The sequence below is a fragment of the Aquila chrysaetos genome, chromosome Z (genome assembly GCF_900496995.4).
Source record: "Aquila chrysaetos chrysaetos chromosome Z, bAquChr1.4, whole genome shotgun sequence".
In the NCBI taxonomy this organism is placed as follows: domain Eukaryota; kingdom Metazoa; phylum Chordata; class Aves; order Accipitriformes; family Accipitridae; genus Aquila; species Aquila chrysaetos.
The window spans coordinates 87,870,250-87,894,635 of NC_044030.1; the positions used below are offsets into that span (position 1 = coordinate 87,870,250).

The 24,386-nt window shown below is 40.2% G+C and overlaps 1 protein-coding gene across 1 annotated transcript in view; it reads right to left on the minus strand.

The window, feature by feature from the left end:
* Positions 1 to 1,636: 1,636 nt before the first annotated feature.
* Positions 1,637 to 24,386, minus strand: part of ALPK2 (alpha kinase 2) — a 55,043-nt gene continuing 32,293 nt past the window's right edge. The window contains exons 7-13 of the mRNA XM_030005283.1: positions 20,799 to 20,926; positions 20,663 to 20,698; positions 18,223 to 18,497; positions 18,011 to 18,099; positions 13,386 to 13,603; positions 11,465 to 11,513; positions 1,637 to 4,299 (exon numbers count right to left, since the gene is read on the minus strand). Of these exons, the coding sequence (XP_029861143.1) occupies positions 4,065 to 4,299; positions 11,465 to 11,513; positions 13,386 to 13,603; positions 18,011 to 18,099; positions 18,223 to 18,497; positions 20,663 to 20,698; positions 20,799 to 20,926 (1,030 nt within the window). The 3' untranslated portion in view covers positions 1,637 to 4,064. The remainder of the gene's footprint in view (positions 4,300 to 11,464; positions 11,514 to 13,385; positions 13,604 to 18,010; positions 18,100 to 18,222; positions 18,498 to 20,662; positions 20,699 to 20,798; positions 20,927 to 24,386) is intronic.

Genomic DNA, 24,386 nt, shown 5'->3' on the forward strand with positions numbered 1-24,386 from the left:
ACAAGAAGAAACATCCTGTAGAAGCTTTCTTGACTCCATTCTTGAGTGTTTTATCATTGTTAGTCCATGTAATAGAATTTAAATCAAAAAGCATTAGTGCTTCAGCCTAAACTGCAGTGGTGCCCTATGAAAAGCATAACATTTTAAAATTGCTATCAGGACACAGTGCAATTAATTCATTCTGTGTGTGCTTAAGAGTATTATATAATATAATAATGCAACTGCTAGCAGCAAGAATTAACCCCTAAGTGCTCCTTTAAAAACTGGGTTCCAGTTTCTGCTTTGCTGATGTCTCTGTTGAGATTAGAATACATATTTATTTGACTTGCTCACAAAAACCATGCTTTGGTTCCCTTATGTAAAAGGCAAAAAGCACACTTTGGCTCAGATTAAAACACTGTCTGTGAAACAGGTAGCTGTTTCTCCCATTCATCTCAATGCACCATTAAGTCTAGAGCCCAATGAGAATACTGTTTACCCTACTGATATTTATTATTTCACTGCTTATGATTTTGCAGACATCCAGCTGATGCATATTGGTAACACAGGTACACCAAGGTAAAACCATAGTTCTACTAGGTGAATCTTTCTTCTGCCACTGAAGTCAATCAACATAAATAGGACTAAACTTTCTTTTCCCAGTCTAACTTCTTGGTCTAGACCTTTGTATAAAGTTGAGTTTAGATGCACTCAGCTTTCATTCTTTTTCAGAGAGCGAGGAAATACTTCCTGATACAGGGTATATATGTATTTTCTGTAACAGCAAGAATAAGGTGGGTAGAATGGCTAGTTATCAGTCTACAAAGAACAGCAATTATTAGCAAAGTATTTTTTAAACAATCTGACATGGAAATTTAGACATGGGCAGGCAAACAGTGTTAATAATCATCGCTCTCTACAACTGTCTGAAAGGAGGTTGTAGTGAGGTGAGTGTCGGTCTCTTCTCCCAAGTAACAAGTGATAGGAAAAGAGGAAACGGCCTCAAGTTGCGTCAGGGGAGGTCTAGATTGGATATTAGGAAAGATTTCTTCACCAAAAGGGTTGTCAAGCATTGGAACAGGCTTCCCAGGGAAGTGGTTGAGTCCCCATCCCTGGAGGCGTTTAACAGACATGTAGATGTGGTGCTTAGGGACCTGGTTTAGTGGTGGACTTGGCATTGCTAGGTTAACAGTTGGACTCGATGATCTTAAAGGTTTTCCAACCTAAACGATTCTATGATTTTATTTCCCATCAGTTTTTGTCATGCACACTGGAGCTCTCTCTGTGTCACTGCCAGTATCTAAATTTTAAACTCTTTATATCGTGACCCAGAAATGTCAGCAAGGAATTGAGGATGTTTTTGAGAGGGGCCTGCATAGGCAAGGTATTCCTGCCACAGAGTTCCTACCTGTCAAACAAGACAGACAGGAGGGCAGAACAGACAGCTCAGCAAGTGTGAAAGAGGATGGTGCAACAAGGAAACAAATAAAAGGCAAAGACTCAATTCTCTCCTTCCCTTAGATACACCAAAGAGCAATCATCTGAGTACCATGACAGGGTTTTAAAACTTGTCAAGACGGCTTTAAGACAGCTTTTCAAGACGGCTGATTACTGAGGTAATCAGTCAAGCATTTTCTACTTTTGGTAGCTGTTAATGTATAAATATTTCAATTTAATTGCACATGTAGCTGAACTCAAGGGCAATGACTGAATTTTAACAGGATCATGTGACATTATTATAACTGAAACTTTTGTTCTATTACAGAAAAATGACTGCTTTAAACCAGTGTATTGCCAGGTTTTCCTCTTCCCCACCAAAGCTAGCCAGAACTGCATCAACAGAGTACAGAATTCCAGGATCAAATAAATGATGAACTGATGATTGCCAGGTGGCAGTGGAAAGTGGATTGCTGCCATCCTCATTGCTAGGTGTGCTGCCTGGCCATGCACGGTGGCTCGTTCTCTCATACACACCAACCTCCTTTTGGCTGAGAGAGAGATGTGGGTAAACTCAGACTGGTTCCTGGTTTGAACAACTGAGACACCAGAACACTGGGACTTCCCTGGGAAAACCTCTTCCCTACAGCACAGCCAGTATCAATAAGACCATCTGCCTCATCTGTGCCGCATCTCCCTCTGCCTGCTGTGTTTCATAACTCCTTCAAAACTTCTCCTCTGTATACTTTTCTACCTCCATTCTCTTGTGATACTTCAGATTCTCTGCAGTAGCACAGCATTGTCATTCACCTTTATTTTGATATGAATGGCTTCCCATCCTCGATACATTGTAATTGTTTTGTCAAGGTTTCACTCTCAATGTCTTGACCCAGATTTCACTCACACTCAAACTTTTCACCTTTCCTTGGCATTTTCTATTTAAAAACTCATCTTTCAAATAGTCTTTCATACCTTTAATTTTACATAGACTACAAATCCTAATTTCTGCAATACCATTTTGTACTTGGTCTCCTCCTCATAAGTTAGCAGAAAACTATTAAAAACTCAAATGCTTCAGAACAACTCTGGAGAAGTTCATCCCATGTAACAGTAGGAATTCAAAATGCAGATGTCTGTCTGACACTGCTGCCTTTTCCCTCAATGGAGAGACATAAGCACTTTTTTGGCACAGTTAATCTAACCTATTTCAAATGTTTGTTTTTCAGATGACCTGCACTTTGCTCTAAATTCCATTGGGAAGACCTCCATTAACCATAAAGGGAGCCCAGGATGACAAGTCTAGATGTTATACCTACATTGCAGTCAGATGAGTTTCTGTCCCTAGCATCAGCTAGTCCCCAACAGTTTATCTCATATTTGGCACCCACTGCTTATCAACACAAAGCAGAACCTAGTCTGAAATCACTTTTTTTTTTCCTCAGCTCTGATGGGACTCTTACACACAGGTATTGGTTTCTGGCACCACCTGTTATTTAGTAATCACACAGGGATAAGAAGTCTGACAATGTTCAGTGTTTGTATTGCATGTTAGGCACTGCAGGTTGGCTTTTCAACTGCCACCTCCAGTAAACTTCTTGCAGTCCACTGACATGCATAGTTCCCTCCTCTGGCTGCAAATCTCCACATAAGCTACATTTAATTTTAATGGAGCACAGTATCTTTTTTCAGTTTTGGCCCTGCCTAGGCATTTTGGACAAATCATGACTCTTTAGCCAGGTACAGGCCCAGGGCACCTGTCATGTTCCTTCAAAAAACAACTCTATGCTACACAGAAAAGTCATTGTACTTATTCAAGTTGAAAATGCTGCAAGGTACTAAAATACCCACTATATGTAATGGTTTATTTCAGATGGTAGCTGCTTGGCAACATGCAGACTCCAAACCTTCATCCTACAAGAGGATCAGTGCAAGCACAACAGTACTGTGCCATGGGGTTAACTGTAGATTCAAGGAAGCTTGCATGGAAAGCCAGGAATTCTATGGAGAATCACACAAGTTGCCCATATTTAAGCTGATGACATTACTTTGTGAGGCCTTAAAGATGCTAGCTAATTTTGTGGGGGGCAGAAGACAGACATGTCCTATCATGAATGGCTTTGTCTTGTATTAAAAGACATGTAAGTGGGAGAAAAAAATTACAAGAATAGGATTACAGTAGGATTACAATATGCAAAAATCTGGGAAAGAAAACAATTTTTCTATAGCAGCCTGAGCAACAACACTGTGCAAAACTTTTACTGCGTGGCATCTTAAATATATTGATGTTTATGCAGCAGCGGAACCCACAGGGTCACAGGCACAGACACATAGAAGGGAAGATGTTCTCCAGTGACCTGCGGTGTACTCAGTGTCCAAGACTCAAAATGTGCAGGTACCAATACACAGAAGGGTTGTAAGATAATCCAGGCAGACAGCTTAGTTTGTCTTCAAAACCTTGTCCCAGTGTTAAGTCTCAGGTACCAAGACCATAGAATCAGTTCCTTTCTTTGTTGCTGGCATCAGCATCAGGATGACTTCAAAATAACGTCATAAGGCAAAAGACTAAAGTTATCCCCCCATGAGGTCATTGGTGCCTATCACTACTACATATCCTCAAGAGGAGTTTTCACAGGATGGGACAGTGCAACTCAGTGCTCTGAAGAAATGAAGTCTCTAGGTTCTCTTGATTTCTTGGGCACTGTTTTCTTTATAGTTGATGAGTTTGGTAGATTTTTGCTTTTCATGGATGTTGCTTTCCTCTGTTTTTGATGAGTGGTTCGGAGAGATTTCAGCCCCAGCATCTCACAGTACTTATTGCACTGGTGGAGGGCTCTGAACTGCTCAATGAAGGAAATTGAGCAGTTGCCTTTAAAACCTTTGTATCTGTAGCAACAAAGAAAAAAAAAAGCCACATGGGATTTCAAGATTCATTTTCAGCACAGGGAGGCAGAGTATGACTGTTGACTCATAAGCAACTTGAAAACATTAAGCAAGTCTCTTCCACCCATGCTGTTTAGAGAAGCACTAACTGTCACAGAAAAACAAACTGAGCCATTGAGAGGTGAAGGAAACCAGGTAATAAGTAGTGACAGAAGAGGGAAAAGGGTTAAGGAGGCATAGTTCTGTGTCCTGTGTGCTGGCTACTATTTTTCATTTCATTTAGTTGGGAATATAACTGCCTGCTGGCTAACTTTCTCTCAGTAATATATAAATGAATCCATTCTACATCATTCTCTATAAACAGTTCTTTTGACTACGATGAAGAGACAAGGTTGCTGCACAAGGTGTTGTCAGAATCAGAAGCTGTTTTCATCCAAACATGTAAATAACTTCTGTGCTATGCTCCTCCCTCCCCCAGGCTTGACTACAAGATCTCAAGGAGCCAAGCCTCTTGGGGAAGAAGGATGCAAGGAGCGTTCCTGAGGAAGGCAGTCTCATCCAGCCTTCACAATTCCCAAGCCACCACCATATCTCCCAATCCTACCTCTCACTTCTTCAGTGGGCTAGCAAAGCCAGGGAGTAGGCAAAGCATGTACATCCCTCTTCTCCTCACCCTGCCACTGGTTGATGACATTCCTTCTAGTGCCTGCTTTTTAAGCTGCATCAGCTTTTTTTAAAAGCTGCACCTACTTTTTAAAGGAGTAATTTTTGGTCAAATTACCAGAATGGAGGAAGGAGAAGAAAGGCCAGGGTGCTCCTCTCCTTTTTCAGTAACCTTAGTAAGTGCATGTTCTACCCTATTCTCTTGGTTCACTGGACATACAGTGTCCTCAGATGTGAACTGTGAGTTATCACTGCACGAAAAACAAACACAATTTAGCACTGAAATTAACACAACATGCTCATTGCACAGCATTCCAGAGAACTTCTTTCTTCCTGCAGACTGCATAGTGCTAAAGAAAACACTGTTGGTCTGAGAAGCTCAAACTCTTTCTGACAGATAAGCATCTTTATTGCAACGTAGTTTGCCAAATTTTCTTCTACAAATAAATGGTACCAGTTGTGAAAATATAATAAAATACCTTGCAACAATAGGGGACGATATCTGCCTCCATTTATATCTAACTGTCCTATTTTGCATGTCTAGTGTTCCTCTACAGAGAAGAAATAGAAAAGTTGAGACCTCAGGCTGACTGCTTTCCTAGCATCAGAAATTCCACCCTAGGAGGAAAGAAATCTCTTTGGTGGATAATGCAAATCTGAAAGTTTCTCTAGTATGTCTAGAAGGTAATATTTATTGCTTATTCAGGCACATACCAAAATGGTAATGTATATTGGCAATCCCCCTTACAGCAAAAAAAAGTCATCTATACATACATTTTGCTGCTGCTTTTAAACAGTCACAATTGCCTACCCATGGAGGATGGATCCCAAATTATTTCACACAAACTATTGCAGCCATGATGATGAAGACTTTGCAGATAATTGTAAGGTGAACAGCAGACTTTAATCTTCTAAGGAATTAAATTATTGCTGGTGGTTAACTTCAATACAAAAAACTACTTCGGAGTTCAACTTTCTTATCATAAGTATTTAGGAGTCTTTGTCTTCTCATACCACCAATATTTTATTTTCAGATTCTTCTTTGAAGTCAGAGTTTTTGAATGTTAAATATGTATTTCAGTGAAATAAAGCTCCAAATGTATTTTACTATAATTTGTCATTTGAAGCTGTTCGTACCAGACAAGGTTACCCTCTAAGTTAAACAGGTAATAAGCCTGCCCTACTCAAGAGAAACCACTCAGCAAGCTTGCTATGAACAGCCAGATGAACCTCAAAGGGTTAAGAATTTTTTTTCCTCTCCTCCCCAATTTAGTTATGTGCTTGTTTAGCCAAAAGAAGTTTAAGGGGAGTGCTATTGAAGTAGCTATAGTGCTACTTCAGGACTATACCCTGGAGCTCTGCAAGATAATGAACTGTTCTCTCACTCCTTTGGAGAAGTAATACACTTGAGACTTTATACTTGAGCTCTGTTACTAGAGCCAACAGGTGTATGCTCCAGACACATCAGCAGAACTTAAGTTCCACAGGCAAACATGCCTGTGCTCAGCAAGAAAATCTCTTTATATCAAGCATTGATCCTGACTCCAGAAACTAGTTAAAGCACAGCAATGCACTGCAAGCAAAAAGCGATAACTTAAACCAAAATATTTTTATTAATTTATCATGAATATTCAATTAACCATTGGGTCTTTCCAGTGAGTGCCAGTGGCAACAACAGATGTTGTTACAGCACCTTCCACCGCCATGGTGTGTCACTGCTGGATGCTGCAGCAGTGTGTGTGACACAGATGCAGCCGCCAATGTCTGAGGAGATAATGAGGCTCTGTGCAGACAGCCTTTGGGTAGCATCTGCTTACTCTGGTATCTGAAATTCTCCATTTCTGCTGCAAGGCTGATTGAGAGGCTTCATTTCTCCTGCACTTTGTGTAGGTGTATTCTGGCAGAAATATTAATGATAAGTAACCTCCAGGGCTATCAATTAGGTGAGAAGTTTCACTGCACTGAATGCTGACTATTTTAATTTGTGGCTGCAAAATGACCGCGAACTCTTTCTCTTGCTCTCACTCTCTTTTTTTTCCTAGGTAGCCATTTTGTTGCAGCTAAAGAAAATTTCTTCATGTGTTTTTCTCAGGCTGTAAAATTCTGGTAATACTCATTTCTTTGTGCAAATAATCTTGGAATGAAAAAGTTGAGCTAAAAAAAATCCACTTTTCTCATGAAGTAAGTAATAGTCTGTCTAAATGGCTTTCCTATCTGTATTTGGTATTTACCATTTCCTGTATGTCTTTTGAAGGAACATCTAAACAATGAGCAGAAACAGTAGCATTTGCTCAGATGATACTATGAGTAAGAGACACTTCAAAGGTACAATTGAATGCTCTGCTAATTAACTTTAGCTTTAGAATTCAACAAATGCCAGTAGAAGTAAGAGCATAAATATCTTGTGAACAAGAGACAGAACATTTATATTAAAAACACATGATTATCTTTATTTTACTAGCTTTGCTCCTAAATCAAGCTATCCTCATTTCCCTTCTCTTAAAATAATAGGTTTGCATTTATCTTGTGACTACAGATGTGGCCTAGGTAACACTCCTTGTCCACTTTGGAATTTGAGAGGCACAAATGAGCCTAGTTTGGCTCTGCAGTGTGCAGACAGCCCCAAGACTTATAGCGGGCCATAGAAAAACTAATCTACAGATGTGAGACCAAAGTTTTGCATCAGAGTTCTCCCAGCTGTTTGCTGTTTGTAAGTTACTGCTTCCACACAGACCCCCTCATGTGCTTCCAGACTGCATCATCTGTTCTGGACAGACCTTATGACCATAGGTCTGTTGTAATTTGGCAGGATTTGTGAGCTTAACGCAAACCATTCTGTGCTGTTATACCTGTGGTAAGTGTAATTGTGGGAAGGTGTCCATTAGTGAATGGCTTCTAAATTGTGCAGTCTGTATTGTTCTCCTATGTTTTGTGTTCAGTAACACCAAACTATTGACCATTCCAAGCCTTGACAAACATGAGTCTGTTTTTTGCACAGCAGGCACTATTAATTCACTGACTAGATGACTGATAAATAAAACCCAGACAGAATTCCATCTCCTAAACTTGACAGTTGGGAGTCGGCCCAAACCAAATCTTCCCTAAATCTGAAGGGGGAATGTTGGATTTGTCCCCAGGTTTATACTCCCCAATGCCTCTTGTTGCCATGTTGAGTAAAACTAAATTTGTCAGTGCCCTGAAACCAGACAGATGTCCAGATCCGCATTTGGCAAACAGCATCCTCCGCATTTGGCAAACAGCACCCCTGTTAATCATCATGACCGTGGGTCACTGTGTTCCTGATTCCTTCATCTTTGTGTTTACCACTCTTGGGTAAATACCTGGGCACTTGTGCACAGCTTCTAAACTGGCTCACTGTTTGCACTTAGAAACCAGTCACTGTGTTGTATTATTTTTGTTTACGTTTGCCAAAGAATCTACTAAATAGCTTATTTAAAGGATTGATTGCCCGACTCTGGTACTTCCCAGGCTTTTCGGTTTCTAGTTAGGCTTCGCCCTCTACTGACAGAAACTGTATTGCAGCTACTTCAGCGTATTGAATAAATGACCCTTGTTTGGGTTCATTTGGTTTCCAATTCACTGGTAAAACAGACAGAGAAAGCATAAAAGATCAGAATTACTTTGAAGAGTGTTAATTGTTGAAAACATCAGTCTTTCCACAGCCTCTACAGGAATGAGGGGAAAGATGAGGACAAAGGATACATAAATGCTCATCCAGGAATGTTTGTTCAGGCTTGGAATATGAGTCTGGACCCCCCAAAAAATCATTAACAGCAATGAGCAATGCTGAATAGAGGTACAAAATTTTAATATACGCTGTTTATTGTACTTTATTTACAAGAAACACTGGGGGATAAATAATGGCCATGAATAATTCATGACAGTTGCTATATCGGCTTTTACAAATTCATCAGTAACAGTTCGTACTATGACACTAGATTATTTGAAAGCTTGATTATACTATGAGCATGGTGGGGGTGGGGGTGGGGAGATGGATTTTTTTTCGGGTTTTTTTCCCCCTGTACACAAGTTCAATCTTAGAGTAAAATTAGAATTGTATTTAATTTACACTCCACCCAGGAACAATATGAATGTTCTTCTACTCATCAAGGACCACAGAAGCATTTCCCAAGGATATTTTTGGTTTGCCTTGATGTGATTGGCCCAGGCTTAGAAGAATTGGAGGCAGAGGACGTGTCTGTGATCAGTGAGGTCATTAGCTCTGCCAAGAGTGGTTGAGGAAACCCTCGGAATTTCTATAGGCTATTACACCAAAAAATCAGCTTTGTATCTTCTCTAACAATACAGTTAAAACCATAACACTATCATAGTATATTTTTTAGTTAAGTAGGACTATGTATGTTCTCCCCAACATGTGAGATAGACAACCTCTCATCAGCATGGCTGCACACTACCAAAAGCGGCAATAGCCAGTAACACAGATGAATTCTGTGTACTTGTTTGTTTTCCCCATCCAGCCTCATGGAATTAAAAAATCAAACTGCAGAGTTGTCCCTTCTGGGAAAGAAGCATAAAAGAAAAATACAGGACCAGGAAAAATCTGTTGTCTTGTAGCAGTATCATTAGCTAAATGACAAATAAAATGATACTCAGCATTTTTAAGAGGTTGTTCATGACAGGAAATTATATTCCCTCACACATGACTGAGGTGATCCTTACTACAGCTTGCATTGTATATTCATTTTCTCACTTCACCTTCCTCTTCCCTAGTCCAATATGTGTTTTTATAGAAGTAATTCCCCATAGTGAGCTGGACAACAGCATCCATTAAAGCATTTCTATAGAACTTCTGATTCAAGAGAACAGTGTTGCCTAAATAAAATTTTTATTACTTTGTTTTATAACAGGATGATGCAACTTCATTTCAACTGATTTCACCTTGGATCCACAGCTAAAAGAGTAAATCAATGTAAGTTTTGAATGGATGCCAGCCTGCAAATATTAAGGATTTTCCCAGAATATTCTGGGGTCAAATTTTAATAATTTAAAACATATTTTAAGTGTTTTTTCCTGTACCATGGGTATATACACATGCTCCAGTTTAGTATAAAGACTGAATACATGTGATGAGATTTCCTTTTCCTGTCAGTTTATCAATGGAGAATATGAATTTAAAGCATCAGTCACAGGCATTTACCCCCATCCCCTTTCCTTTCCAAAAAGCCAGCTGATTTGAATCACTGCCTGCACTGCCTATTCCTATCAATGTCTCTTTTGGCCTGTCCTAACACTAAAAGCTTTAATTAACAAAAACTTAAGAGAAGTGGAAGAAAGTTAGAACATTAAAGGCCATTAAAGTTAGAACATTATTACATATATCTTTACACACATGCTTCAGTCTCCCAAAAAGACCTGAAGCCATTGCAAAACTACTAGGAAACAGGCCTCTTTAAATATTATGAATAGATCTTTTGTTATAGCTCAGAATTACTGCTTTTGAGAGAGAAGGGAAAGAGATACCATCAAATCCCTTAACACATTTCCTTTTTTATCAGGTAAGTGGCATACACAAAGCTAAACAGACATCTTCCCTCCACCCATGCAGCTGACAAGAACACAGGCTCAAGAAAAGCTTGCGGTCAGTGCCTGCAACAGGAAGAACTAACTCAAAGAGTTCTAAACTGAGAAAAGACTCTTTATAGACGCTTGTGTCATAAAAACATATCCTAAAGCTTTGGCACTTTTGCTGGCTGCAAGAGGGATTTCAGCTGTGTTCCCTCATGCAGTCTTTGCACCATCCCTTTAAATTCCTTGCAAAAAGGGCAACACAAACTTTGGGCCCTTTCAGGGCATCTCCTTCCCTAGTTCCCACAGTACTGTGGTAGATATCCTCTCTTCTTCCAGAGGAAGAGTAGGAGGGGACAAGGGTCACCTTGGCTACTGGTAGCAGGATCTAGTAGGGCTAGACAGGTCTAAATGCTTGTATTTGCATTTGCGGGGACAGGTGCTAGTGAGCGCAAGCCCAGCTGGAGCTCTGGCTCCAACAGCATGCTGGGTTTGAGATATTTCCTCCATGGTCAGAAGCTCTGGACAGCACAAACACCAGGTCTTTCATTGTACCCCAGGCTGGAGCCAGTGTTGGCCGTGCATTTTCAGCCCTACCTTCCTCCAGCTGATGCACCACCAAGTAAAGTGCCTTACTTGCTTGTAAGTCACTAGAGACCTTGATTTCACTCATGAAATGCCCTTTGAATAAGCCTATTTTAAGGGAGGCATGAAGGAAAAGCAAAGCCCAATCTACAGTGTAGCCCCACCCTTTTAGAACAAAATAAATGTGTTTTCCTTATAGGTGGGTTCCCATAAATATGAACAAAAAGAAGTTAGAAGAGTCAGATGAGGATTGTTTTCTTCCAAAGTTAAAGCAAGAATAACTTGCCAATGCACCCTCCCCCAACATATTTACACTGTGAGAGACTGATGTGTAAAGCAAAACCATGCCGTTGAGAAATAATTTTTCACTCACCCTTTGGCCAGTGTTGCTATGCCAACGTCAGTTAACTTCATTCCTACACCTACAAGGCATGACAGAAACAGAGAGCTTATGTTACACTAGAATTTCTAGGAGTATCTTCAGATTCAAGAGCACCACATATAGAGACATTAAATATTATTTATTGATTCACTTTTTAAATTTTAATTATTATTAACCATTTTTTCAAAACATTTTAAAGTACCCCAATTAAAAATAGGATGTTTGTCATCTGTATCACTAGCAATTTCTAGAAGTCAGTCTCATACCAGTAGTTTACAGATAGCAAGTTGATAAATAGAGCATAACTTGTTTCCTGTGCTAGACAGTCAGTGGGGGGGAAGGAGGGGTTACACTTTGATGGCTGCATTTTAAGAAACATACAGAATCTTTGCTTATGCACCTGTCCCAAGATGTGTATATTTATTTATGTGTTTTGTGGTTTTGATGCTTTGCAAACTTGGACTACAACGTTTATCAGTAGGAATTGCATATTTGCTTTGCTAATCAAATATCAATAGGTCAGTCAACCTTATTTTTACTTTTTGGGTGAGAGATCCAAAAACGCTTTCTCATTCAGTATTTCAAAAAACTTGGGGTTTTTAACTTGTCCCTTTGTTGACTTGTTTATAGGCAAAATCCAGTCCTGCAGTGTGCATTTTTCTGTACAGGAAGATGATGGTCTCAAGACGATTTTCCTTGGAGAATACCCTCAGAAATCTCAACTGGTATGTCTGAAAAATGCAGCCTAAATAGTCAAATGAGAAGATGATTAGAGAGGAAGAATGTTTCTCTTGAACAGCAGCAGGTATATTGTCCTTTCTGGCAGCAGTCATTATAGAGGCTCAGATACTATTTCTGCTGCTGTGCTTCCCTCAGGCTAGGATTTTGTTCCTTCTTCTCCCATTAAATTACTTCAAGGGTCTTGTTTAAATGTCTTGTTGCTAATTTTCCTGCCTTCTCTTGTTAAGGAATATGGGATATTTTCTAAGATTCCACCTTTTTTGGTTTTCTTTAAAAAGGGTCTGTGTTTCTCTGTTTCAAATACATCTATGCATACTGTGCTGCGTACAGGCCCAGCGTTTCAGCAGTTAGGAGGAGTCACACCCATAGGAGCATAACGGCAGCATTTAGTAAACGTGAGTAGGGCATTTCTTCACCATTCTTCTTTTTTGAAGGAACATGTTTCTTCAAACCTAGCCAGGACCTGAATGTGGAGTATTCCACTGTGGAGAGATTGTTGTTAAGTATTTAAATACAAGAAAAAGCGAAGGACTAGGGTGTTATTAACAACTGAAGTCTTCAATTCACAAGACATTTCATTAACTTCTGGGAGGTGAGACAATAAGCCAGACTTGACTCATATTGAGTGTCCTGATTTACTAAGGGGACATGTGGAAGAACAACTCTCCTGTTAAGAGTGTAAGATTTGTTTTTTCTTTTCCAAACTGCCTTCTTACAAGAACATAAACTAAGTAAAAATTCCCTTTCTCTGCTGATTAGATAAACATTGTAATACTGCATAGGTTAACATGTTAGCCCCTGCTGCTGCAGTAGGCAATTAATTGTCTTTCTGTTCCCTAAGGTAACACACACACAAATAAGCACAGTGCACTTAAAACAGGCTAGAAAATAAAATACCCTAACTCTCTCTCCTATCTTTTATTCTGATCTGCATGAGATGCTGTATAAAACAGGCACAGGGCCAGGGTACTGTCTGCATCTGAAGAAGACTGCCTATTACAAGGTCATGGAAGGAGCACATTCAGCATTGCCAACAGGACACAGAAAGCCAAGAATAACATTGCTCAGAAATAAATGTCTGGAAGTTCTGCAGTTATGGGGATTGACTGTGAGTGGTCACCAGCCTGTATCATAGCAAAGCCATTTTATTGCCCTGACTCACACAACTCACCTTGCAGGTCAGTGACAAGCAAGTTCCCATTGGTCTTCTCATACACCCAGTGCTGGAAGGTGCAACACTTCTGGCCAGCCTCTGAGTCTCTTCTCAGGAAATTTACTTCCTTGCCATCCCTGACAGAGTATTTCACAAATTCCCCAACTAGCTCCTCCTCCACTGTCGCATAGGGGATGTTATTAGCAGGGCGATGAACAAGAAAAATAGGAATGATCCTGAAATCAAGGGATAAAAACTAGTAAAATCCAGAGAGTTCTGTCAATGAAGGAGTAAGAAACAGACAAAGTGGCCAGTGATCTCAGAGAGTGAATAAACAGTTACCAAGTTTAAACCAAGCCAGGAGACATCTGGATAAGATTCCGATCTTCTAGGTAGCTCTAGAACATAATCGCATTATCCTCCATGTGCTTATTTCTTTGTATTATTTACTCAGATGTAAACTTTTTCAAAGCATGCTTTCTAAAGTTGTCCTACTACATCCCCAAACCTAAACTCTGCACAATAAAGGGTGCTTGCTTATTTTGGAGTATCACTGCTTTAGCTGCTCAGGCTGACCGATAGATGATTCAGACTTTGTGAGGTGTTAAGGACCTGCAAATTTGATCCACTCCAGAAAGAGCTTTGCCCAAGACCAGTGTAAGTGGAGGATTTCTCAGACTAGACTTCTAAAACCTAACACATCCAAAATTAGCAAACACTTTTGGTAATGAAAGTACAAAGCAACTACTTTACCAAAAAGTAAGAGGAAACAAGAAAGTCTCTGGGAAGATCATCAGATTCTCAAGACAAGTTGGCTCAAATGAAAATCTAGAATCCCAAGATTCTCGGACTTTGGCAAAGTTTGGATCCAGGTCAGAAAACTTCAGCTAGTTCTGTATGAAGTTCTCAGGAAACTGCAACCTTGAAAATTGTCTTATTTTAGTCATTTAGAAATTGAGCTAGTTTAGCCAGAAAGACTTACAGTTTTGCAGGAATCCAGGCTAGGTCCATTTATGTCTAAAGATGCACCATGCCAAAAACTCATGTCCAATGTCAAATAAAATTTCGCTTGGGGTTTCATGGTCTTCCCAGAGAGAAAGACTGAATGTGAAGTGATAATGACAATAGTCTGGAAGAAAGTATCTGTCTCACTAGGAACATGAACTTCGTGGTTACCAAAGTTCCTGCTGTCTGGAAAGCAGTGTTCTACCTCACAGATAGTCGTCTTCTGTTTGTACTTACACCAGAAAAACTCTTGTTACTTGTTAGGCAGCACTCTGATACTACAGTATAAGTCTCCAAAATTAAAACCTTAGAGTAAGCAAAAAAGTGACATCAGTGTATATTAGAATGGAATTTAATACTGCTCTGAGATTTAATATTGCTTATTTTGGAAAGCCATTCAGCTGGAGCTGGTAACAGAACATAACTGTATTTTATCAGCTAGCTCACAAAAGCTCCTAGCAGTATCTCAGAACAAATGGGAAAAATGACTGTCACCACGAAACGGGTTTCAAGTTACTTGCTTTCTTACAGAGAGTCCTATCTCTTAGAGCAACACAGCCAAAGGGATGGCATAGCTGCTTCCAGACATACCTGTGCTGGACTCTGGAAATGGCAGAATCATGAATGTACGTAGGTGCTCTATATACACTGAAAGGAGGTCTAGAAAAATTAGTCATGAGACAGAGAACTACATATAACCAGAGCACTTCTGTATAAGTCTTCCAGTTCTAGTCCACAATCATGCTTTATTGACACCATTAATTTATTTGTTGTTGTGATATTGTACCCTTATTATTATAGCACATGCAGTTAAACTGGTACAAATGGCCTTTATACCAGTAGTTATTCTTTTTCCAAGGAACAATCACTGCAACTGTAGGCACTAGTCTAGTTTTAACCTACTCACTCAAGGTACGGTATCAGCTTAACTCTACCAGTATCATTAAAGTGAACAGCTTTTCTTAGTGTATAAAGCTCCATATAGTTTCATATTACTGCACGCTGAAAGGAAAATAAATGGGTCACTGGTTAATAGAAATGTTAGTACTACTCCATGGTGGAATTATCATAAGTAACCTCAAGACCACAGAATATCTCTCTCTCTCCCCCTCCTGCGGTTTTATAAATGTCTAGCTGCCAGTCCACTGACTATTATAGGGTAGTGCTTTCTCTGTTGTTTCCTCAGCTTTCTCTTACAGTCAAACGTGCACAGATAGGCTAAGGCTGTAGCTTTAAAGCTAACTCTGGAGAACACAGACAACTTTTCTCTTGCTCTATTTATCTTATAAAATGTTCCAAGGAATATACCTTCTTTTAAATACAAGTTTGGTCTTACAAGTGCTGGCTAGAAGAAAGGAATCTAGCCTTAAAATTTTGAAATTAAAAAACAAACCAAAAGCATATGCACATAATCTCTTTTTGCTCCTATCTGCCGTGTTCCAGCCAATTGTTTAGAATAAAGCGCCAGATCTGAACCTTCCATGTGCCTGTTATTTGCACCAGACTTCTAGTTTTCGTAGGGTACTGTACTGGGTTTGTGTGGCAAAGTTTTGGTAGCAGGGGGACTACACAGGTGGCTTCTGTGAGAAGCTGCTAGAATCTTCCCGTAGGTCCCATGGAGCCAATGCCAGCCGGCCCCAGGACAGACCCGCTGCTGGCCAAGGCTGAGCCAATCAGCAATAGTGGTAGCGCCTCTGTGATAGTATATTGAAGAAGGGAAAAAAAGTTGCAGTGGGCACAGAAACTGCAGCCAGAGAGAGGAGTGAGAACATGTAAGAGAAACAACCCTGCAGACACCAAGGTCAGTGAAGAAGGAGGGGGAGGAGGTGCTCCAGGCGCTGGAGCAGAGATTCCCCTGCAGCCCGTGGGGAAGACCATGGTGAGGCAGGCTGTCCCCCTGCAGCCCATGGAGGACCCCATGCCGGAGCAGGTGGATGCCCAAAGGAGGCTGTGACCCCATGGGAAGCCTACGCTGGAGCAGGTTCCTGCCAGGACCTGTGGATCCATGGAGAGAGAAGCCCACAGAGCAGGTTTTCTGGCAGGACTTGTGACCCCATGGGGGACCCACGCTGGAGCAGTGTGCTCCTGAAGGACTGCACGCCATGGAAGTGACCCATGTTGGAGCCGTTCATGAAGAACTGCAGCCCATGGGAAAGACCCATGCTGAAGAAGTTTGTGAAGGACTGTCTCCCGTGGGAGGGACCCCACGCTGGAGCAGGGGAAAAGCGTGATGAGTCCTGTCCCTGAAGAGGATGAAGCGGCAGAGATAATGTGTAATGAACTGACCGTAACCCCCATTCCCCGTCCCCCTGCGCCGCTGGGGGGGGGTAGGTAGAGAATCCGGGAGTGAATCTGTGCCCGGGAAGAAGGGAGGGGTGGGGGGAAAGTGTTTTAAGATTTGGTTTTATTTCTCATTACCCTACTCTGGTTGATTGGCAATAAATTAAGTTAATTTTCCCTAAGTCGAGTCCGTTTTGTCCGTGACGGTAATTGGTCGAGTGATCTCTCCCTGTCCTTATGTATCTGTTATATTTTTTCTCCCTTGTCTAGCTGAGGGGGGGAGTGATAGAGCGGCTTTGGTGGGCACCTGGCCCCCAGCCAGCGTCAACCCACCACAGGTACATGCTCTCTCTTTCATATCGAAACTAGAGGTTATATCCTGTGCCTAGAGAAATCTTTCAAACACAAATTTTACCAAGAGCAATATATTTCCAGAAAAGAAGCTGACTTGCACAGATATTTTTCATAAAAGATTTCACTGCCATCTCCATCACTATTTCTAATCCTGAAAAGGTGGCTTTAAGGAATCATTCCAGAGGCTATGTTTTAAGTGTTCCTTTTTTTCAGGGAACCACTGCAGCTGAGCAGATCTTGTGTCATCTAAACGGAGATGGAGATTTAGCCTGCTGTCAAGCATGTAGGTCTTATCCTTGAAGCAAGGCAGATGGAATTTCAACCATCCATTGCAAATTCAACTCTACACACTAGCCTGACACTGGAACAGCAAATCCTTTGAGAAAGATCTATTACCAAATTTTCAAGGTGCCACTTCCCAGCCTCAGAGGCAGAGGTGAACCTGTATTGAGCCACTGGTCTGATGTACATGTATTTGGGAAATGGGAAAACTTCTGAAATGAAATAAACCAGTCTTTGAAAAAACCTAGAATCAGAGTTGAGCTTTCTGGCTTCAGACTCTCTATACACAGAAAACTTCCTAAGGAGTGACTTCATACCAGCTTCAGAATGATCATGATTCCTCTTAAGATTTCATTTTTAATGGCAAGTTGGAAGGCCTGACTTATCCCCTACTGCTGTTACTAGATGATACCGGTAGTATCTCCTACTGGTGTTACTTTACTAGCATGAATAATTTCCTCTAAATTTATATGAAAATCATGCCTTTTCCCTGCTATTTACTCTCTTTACTCCTTATTATCCTTCTCTAATGGCAATGGAATCTCTCTCACCACCTTGATACTCAGTATTATTTAGGTCATTACTCCAGCTGTAACACTGTTCTCAGGATTCCTCTTTCTTCTTCTTCAGTAATTACTCCTAGCAGTCAGTTGGCAGCTGTGGCACAGGACAATATATATATGCATACATGTATATTTATATAAATACATATATATACTCACTCTGGTACTTCCCCAAAGCCTTCCAAGGGTTCAGCTTCAGCTGCATATATCTTCGCATACTCTCTTGCAGTATTTTGGACATAGCACTCCTGTATTACAAACAGATATGCCTATGGAATATTACTCAAAACATTTAACAGATCATCTGTTTGAATAGTCACTAAATAGCTTTTCCCTACAATTCTTTCTTACAAAGGACAGGAGAAGCTTACCTGCAGTGCTAGTTTGTAGTTCTTTTGAACTAGATCATCCTTACTCTTGGTCCCATATGTGATAGCATTGTGCACTTTGAGAACACAGGGATGGCCAGGACTGAACACTGGAACGAGGCCTTGCATCACTCTACTTCGGAAGGCTTTCCGGTGCATGCCTTCACCAAAGTGAAGCTCTTCTGTAGCTATTATTCCATGCAGGTTCCCACCAAAATAGCTGTCACTGATGAAATCTTCTCTGAACATGAGCTGCATGAATTCAATTTCTTCCACACCTAAAAGACAATGCCACTTTTTTCTGCACAACATCCTTCTGCAGTCACAGGGAAAAGGGTGGACATGGGAGAACAAATGCATCTCTCCATAGAGTATTAAAGAAAATGCTCCATGGAAACTGAATACGTGGCCTAACTTGTGTTAGTATGGGGTTGGGACACTGCTCCTCTGAATGTAGCTTGTTGCCTCTACCATCTAAAGCCAGCATGGAGAAAGGTGGCAGTTCAAGTTCATAAGGAGAGAATACAGAGTGTAGCAAACAAAAATAGGGGTAAAGATAACAAAAGCTGTTTTTAAAACTATTAGGGCAGTTGTAAACAGGAGCTTCAAATGTATGTGAAGTAAGTCAAGCTGACTGAGAACTAAAGAGGCATTGAGGGAATACAGAGATCCTGCCAACTCTGCTTTTTTGGGAAGACAGAAAGTAATAAAGCTAATGTGCAGCAGTGTATGAAGATACGAATTTAAAAGTAGAACACAGTTCTGTGCCCAGTGTGCTCAGAGCACATTCTTCTGAAGCTAGCCTGTCTTTTCAGAAAAGCCAGAAGTTGCTAGTACAACCAGAGCTTGTTTTAGCTTTCAACTTGGAATGTTTTCAGGGAAAGATTCTGCCAATGTGTTCGTAGAAACACTCAGCTGAAAGAGGTCTCAGTCCTTATCTAATATGACATGACGGAAACACGCCTTTCCTCGTACCAACCACAATCACTACATCAGCTCCACTGCTGCAGACCAGCATGTTAAAGTGTTTCTTTTCAATCTGGCAAGCACCAGCTTAAAAACAGGTTCATTAGCAAAGGTAGAAAAAAACCCCAAGATTTTTATTCCATAAGTGATTTTGAATAAGAACCACATTCCTATAAATGACCATGTCAGTTTCAATCAAAAAGTAAATACATCAATTTTAGTGATCTTTATATTCAGGAGAAATTGGTACAATAATATTTCTCTTATCCCTCCACCTGTGGATTTTGAAGGTACCAGTAGCATAAGAATGTGTGCCTATGTTTGTTACAGCTGAAATCAAGCAGGATTATGGATTTCACCCTTTTAAATGATCACTGGAATACAAATGGAAAAAAAAAATCGAAGGGGAAAAAAGAAGTGGTTAAGGTTAAGCACTGAAAGAAACTAAAAAATTCTAACTGCACTTCAAGTCTCTCTAATCATAACATTTCAAGGAACATCAGTGAAAAGATAAATAGGAGAACAAAAGGTGTATACTACGCAGCAATGAAGTCCTTCCAGCTCCCCTTTGTAGTTATCTCTGGTTTAGATTCTGTACACTATTGCCGCTCTTTGAAGCACAGAGGAAACAGTGCACATATAAAGCTAGAATTAAAAGGCTCCTTAACTCCACCTAAAATTCTCTGTTGATCAGAAGTTATACAGTGCTGTTACATGAGAAGTCCTGGTTTTATTTTAACAAGGAACTAAATGTTTAATTTTATTCTTCTAGAAAAAGAAAGAAAAATCAATTGGCGGACTGAAGTACTCGATTACTACAGTGTGTTCAGAAATGATAAACCAATTTGCAATGCACTGTCTATCTTTAGCTACAGCACAGCAAGACATATGCCGAGTGTGATTAAACACAAGTTAACATATGGGGAAAGCATTCCAAATCTTCATGCCCGTCTTTCTCTTGGGAGTAAAGTTACATAGCAGGTGACTTGCAAAGACCATGTGTTCAAACATCACTGGCAAGTTTTTTTGCCAAAAGAGCTTTCAGTACTCTGTGTGTGTCTGTGTCTCTGTATGATGCGATGCAATGCTATTTCACTGTTTACTGTATGTGAAGTGCTAGTGAATCAAGCTAACAAGAAGTTACACAGTCAAGTTCAAATCAATAGTTTGTCACGGCGGGTACTCCATCACCCTGCACAAACCATTCCATCCTACACGAGGGTATTTCACCTACAAAACTCCCATGAATTAAAGTGAATTCTATGCTCGATGGCACAGAAAAGGTGAGTGCAAAAAGGGGAAAGACAGCTAGCAAAAACACAATACTGATTCAATGGCTTCAAGGGATTCCCATAGTTTCCCATGGGATAACTGCCAAAATGTCTCAGTCTGGTTGTATTTGTCCATCCTTTGTTCTATTTGGAAATCAGAAGGAACAATGACTTGAGCACACGTTCAAGCAGATGTGTGTACTTACCTTCACAATTCTGAAAACTTGAGAGATGTTTCAACACTACAAGGAAATGAAGAAACAAGATTTTGTAGTAAAAAAAAAAAAGAATGGAAACTGCCATTGTCATTATTATTAATCAAAATTATAAACTGGAATTTACCTTCAGAAGTCAGATTAAACTCAGCAGTCACCTTTCCATATATATTATTCAAGCAGCAATAATACATTCCCTGGTCTTTGTTACTGGCTTTAGCTATTGCCAAAGAGACGGGAGAGTCATCCTGGGCACTGGAACAGAATATGTTAATTTTCCACATTAATACTTTGAAAAGATCTTTCATGATTATTCCACATATCTCTCCTCCTGTTCCTGGAATTTCTGTCCCTCACTTAAAAGACTGATACAAATACGATGCAGGTAGACAAAATATTTTATTTCGCCCTACTTAGAAGCATTCAGCTTACTACGTGTTTCACAACAGATGATCCTACTAAATTCTGAGAGAAAAGTACCTCAATCAAATCCAAAAATAATTAAATCACACCAAAAGGCATTCTAATATTCCTATCAATATCATGGTCAAATATATAGAGTATGAACATATAAAAGCCAAAAATGTGGTATGCTGTTCCTCAGTATTGACTCCTGTCCTGGTTTGAGCTGGGATAGAGTTAATTGTCTTCCTAGTAGCTGGTAGGGTGCTATGTTTTGAGTTCAGTATGAGAAGAAAGTTGATAACACTGATGTTTTCAGTTGTTGCTCAGTAGTGTTTAGTCTAAAGTCAAGGATTTTTCAGCTTCTCATGCCCAGCCAGCGAGAAAGCTGGAGGGGCACAACAAGTTGGCACAGGACACAGCCAGGGCACCTGACCCAAACTGGCCAACAGGGTATTCCATACCATGGGACGTCTCATCTAGTATAGGAACTGGGGGGAGTGGGGGCGGGGGGATCGCCGCTCGTGGATTAACTGGGCGTCAATCGGTGGGTGGTGAGCAATTGCACTGTGCATCATTTGTACATTCCAATCCTTTTATTATTGCCGTTGTCATTTTATTAGTGTTATCATTATCATTATTAGTTTCTTCTTTTCTGTTCTATTAAACCGTTCTTATCTCAACCCACGAGTTTTACTTCTTTTCCCGATTTTCTCCCCTATCCCTCTGGGGGGCGGGGGGGAAGTGAGTGAGCGGCTGCGTGGTGCTTAATTGCTGGCTGGGGTTGAACCACGGCAACTCCTCACAGCTTTCTCTGTTCCTTTGCTTTTTTCAAGATAGGTATTTGCTCTCTGATGTCTGTTTATGCAACTTCACAAATGGATCAAAGGTAGATGTTATTAACAGGGGTGTAATGATATGTGAATGCAGTTACAGTACTTGCAGACCCAAGCTGGCTCTGGAAGCAATAAAACCACACTGAAACAGTGCTATGCCTGAGTGAAAAATCCTCTTAGACTATGAAGGTTTTCACCTGTACCACAGTGGATGTCCATGGAAGTATTTATCAGCAAACCAGATAATCTAAGCAGGGATTATGGAGACCTGGCTACTGCATTTTGAAGAGGTTCACATTTTTTAAGTGAATTAGTGAAGGTGTGCACAGTTTCATTGGCGACATGAAGTTTCATGATGTTTTGGCACACTGGAGAACTAATTTTTTCCAACAATCGTTTTTAAATTAAATTACTTATCATATATTCATATTACTAGTGATGTGGGTTTTTTTCAATATACGTTTCCATGTGTTGACAGGTAATAAAAATTCAAAGATTTGTTGCCTAATTTCCTGTAATCACCCCCTATTGAAAGTAAAAGCTAAAATGCACCAAACAGTCCAGATTATGTATTTCTGTAGATTGATGTATATTTCCAAAAGAAGAAACAGTACTTGGGTACACACAAAACAACCAGTTAGATTTTGATTGTGATGGAAGGGAGATTTCCACTGAACTCTGTTGAACATTTTTGAAGTAAAAATTGTAACTAGGAATCTCTCTTACTCTAAATCTCTCATATATTTTACTTTATTTTCAACACTTTGAAATATATTTAACCTATGAAGTTAAAACTCAAATATTTTATGTTATCACACATTTTATTTGCTGTCACTGCAAAAACTGATAAATTTGATGTCTCTGCACTGTTTATTTGTTAAAACACTGCAAAATTATTTAGCAGATAATGATACATATTAATATTACAATGGATATTGTAATACAATAGTCAAAATCAGTATAGTTAAAACAACAAGAATCAGAATGACATAGGAAGTTTAACCAATTCATGCAACTTTTTCTCTCCACTTAAAAGAACATATGAGAAGATGCCTTCTTAAAAAACTTTTTTGTTTTCACAGAATTGTGCATTCTGATGGAAATATCTTTTCTTTTTTTGCTTTGGGTAATGTTAATTTTGTATTTTTGAAACATTATAAACAGATTGTAACAGCTATGTGATAGGAATGTCATTACTGCTACAGAAGAAAATAACTCATTTCATAAAAATGGAGTTTAAGAAAAGCTGGAAAAGATCCTGATAAAGGCCTTAAGAAGCTTTCATTTCTACCCTTCTCATTGCACTGCCTCTAGTCACTCAGAGTCAGGTTAATTGGTTGGGTTGAGGGGAGAGATCATGCTTCCTTAAATACAACTCCCATTGTTTAATCCGATCAGCTTCAAGTTCTATTCAATACCAAATAAGAATTTCAAAGCAGAACCATAGACTCACAGAATGGTTTGGGTTGGAAGGGACCTTAAATAAAGATCATCTAGTTCCAACCCCTCTGCCATGGGCAGGGACACCTTCCACTAGATCAGGTTGCTCAAAGCCCCATCCAACCTGGCCTTGAGCACTTCCAGGGATGGGGCATCCACAGTTTCTCTGGGCAACCTGTTCCTGTGCCTCACTGTGGGAACATATTTAGCTAACGGTCGCAAGAGCATTCCAGATGCCTTTAGAAGGCCTTGAACAGAATAAACAAGAAGACAAAAAAAGAAAGATAGCAATTAGAAGAACACAGGTGCGCATTCCATGATAAAGGGAACTTGGCACAAAGAACCTCAATTCGGCAGTTTATCTTCACCAATTAGACTGAGACAAGTTTCGCATGTTTTAATTGGTATAACCAATTATGTCCTATGTTTATGCGCGTGTACAGAGTTAGTATAACCAATTATATCTTATGTTTGTGCGCGTGTACAGTGACTTTGCAGAATATGTGACTATAAGTATGTGTGTGTTTTAGCAATAAAGGGTCGTCTGTTGTCTGCTCTCAAGATTACAGGCGTCCGTCTACTTCAATCTCCTCACTTCACCACCCTCATCGTAAAACATTTCTTCCTTATGTCCAATCCAAACCTGCCCTCTTTCAGTTTAAAACCATTGCCCCTTGTCCCTGTCACTACAGGCCCTGGTAAAAAGTCTCTCCATCTTTTCTGTAACCCCCCTTTATATATTGAAAGGCCACAAGAAGGTCTCCCTGGAGCTGTGTCTTCTCCAGGCTGAACAACGCCAACTCTCTCAGCCTTTCCTCATAGGAGAGGTGTTCCAGACCTCGGGATCATTTCTGTAGCCTCCTCTGGACCTGCTCTAACAGGTCTTTCCTGTACTGGGGACCCCAGAGCTGGACGCAGTGCTCCAGGTGGGGTCTCAGGAGAGCAGAGTAGAGGAGCAGAATCACTTCCCTTGACTTGCTGGCCACACTTCTTCTGATGCAGCCCAGGATATGATTGGCTTTCTGGGCTGCAAGTGC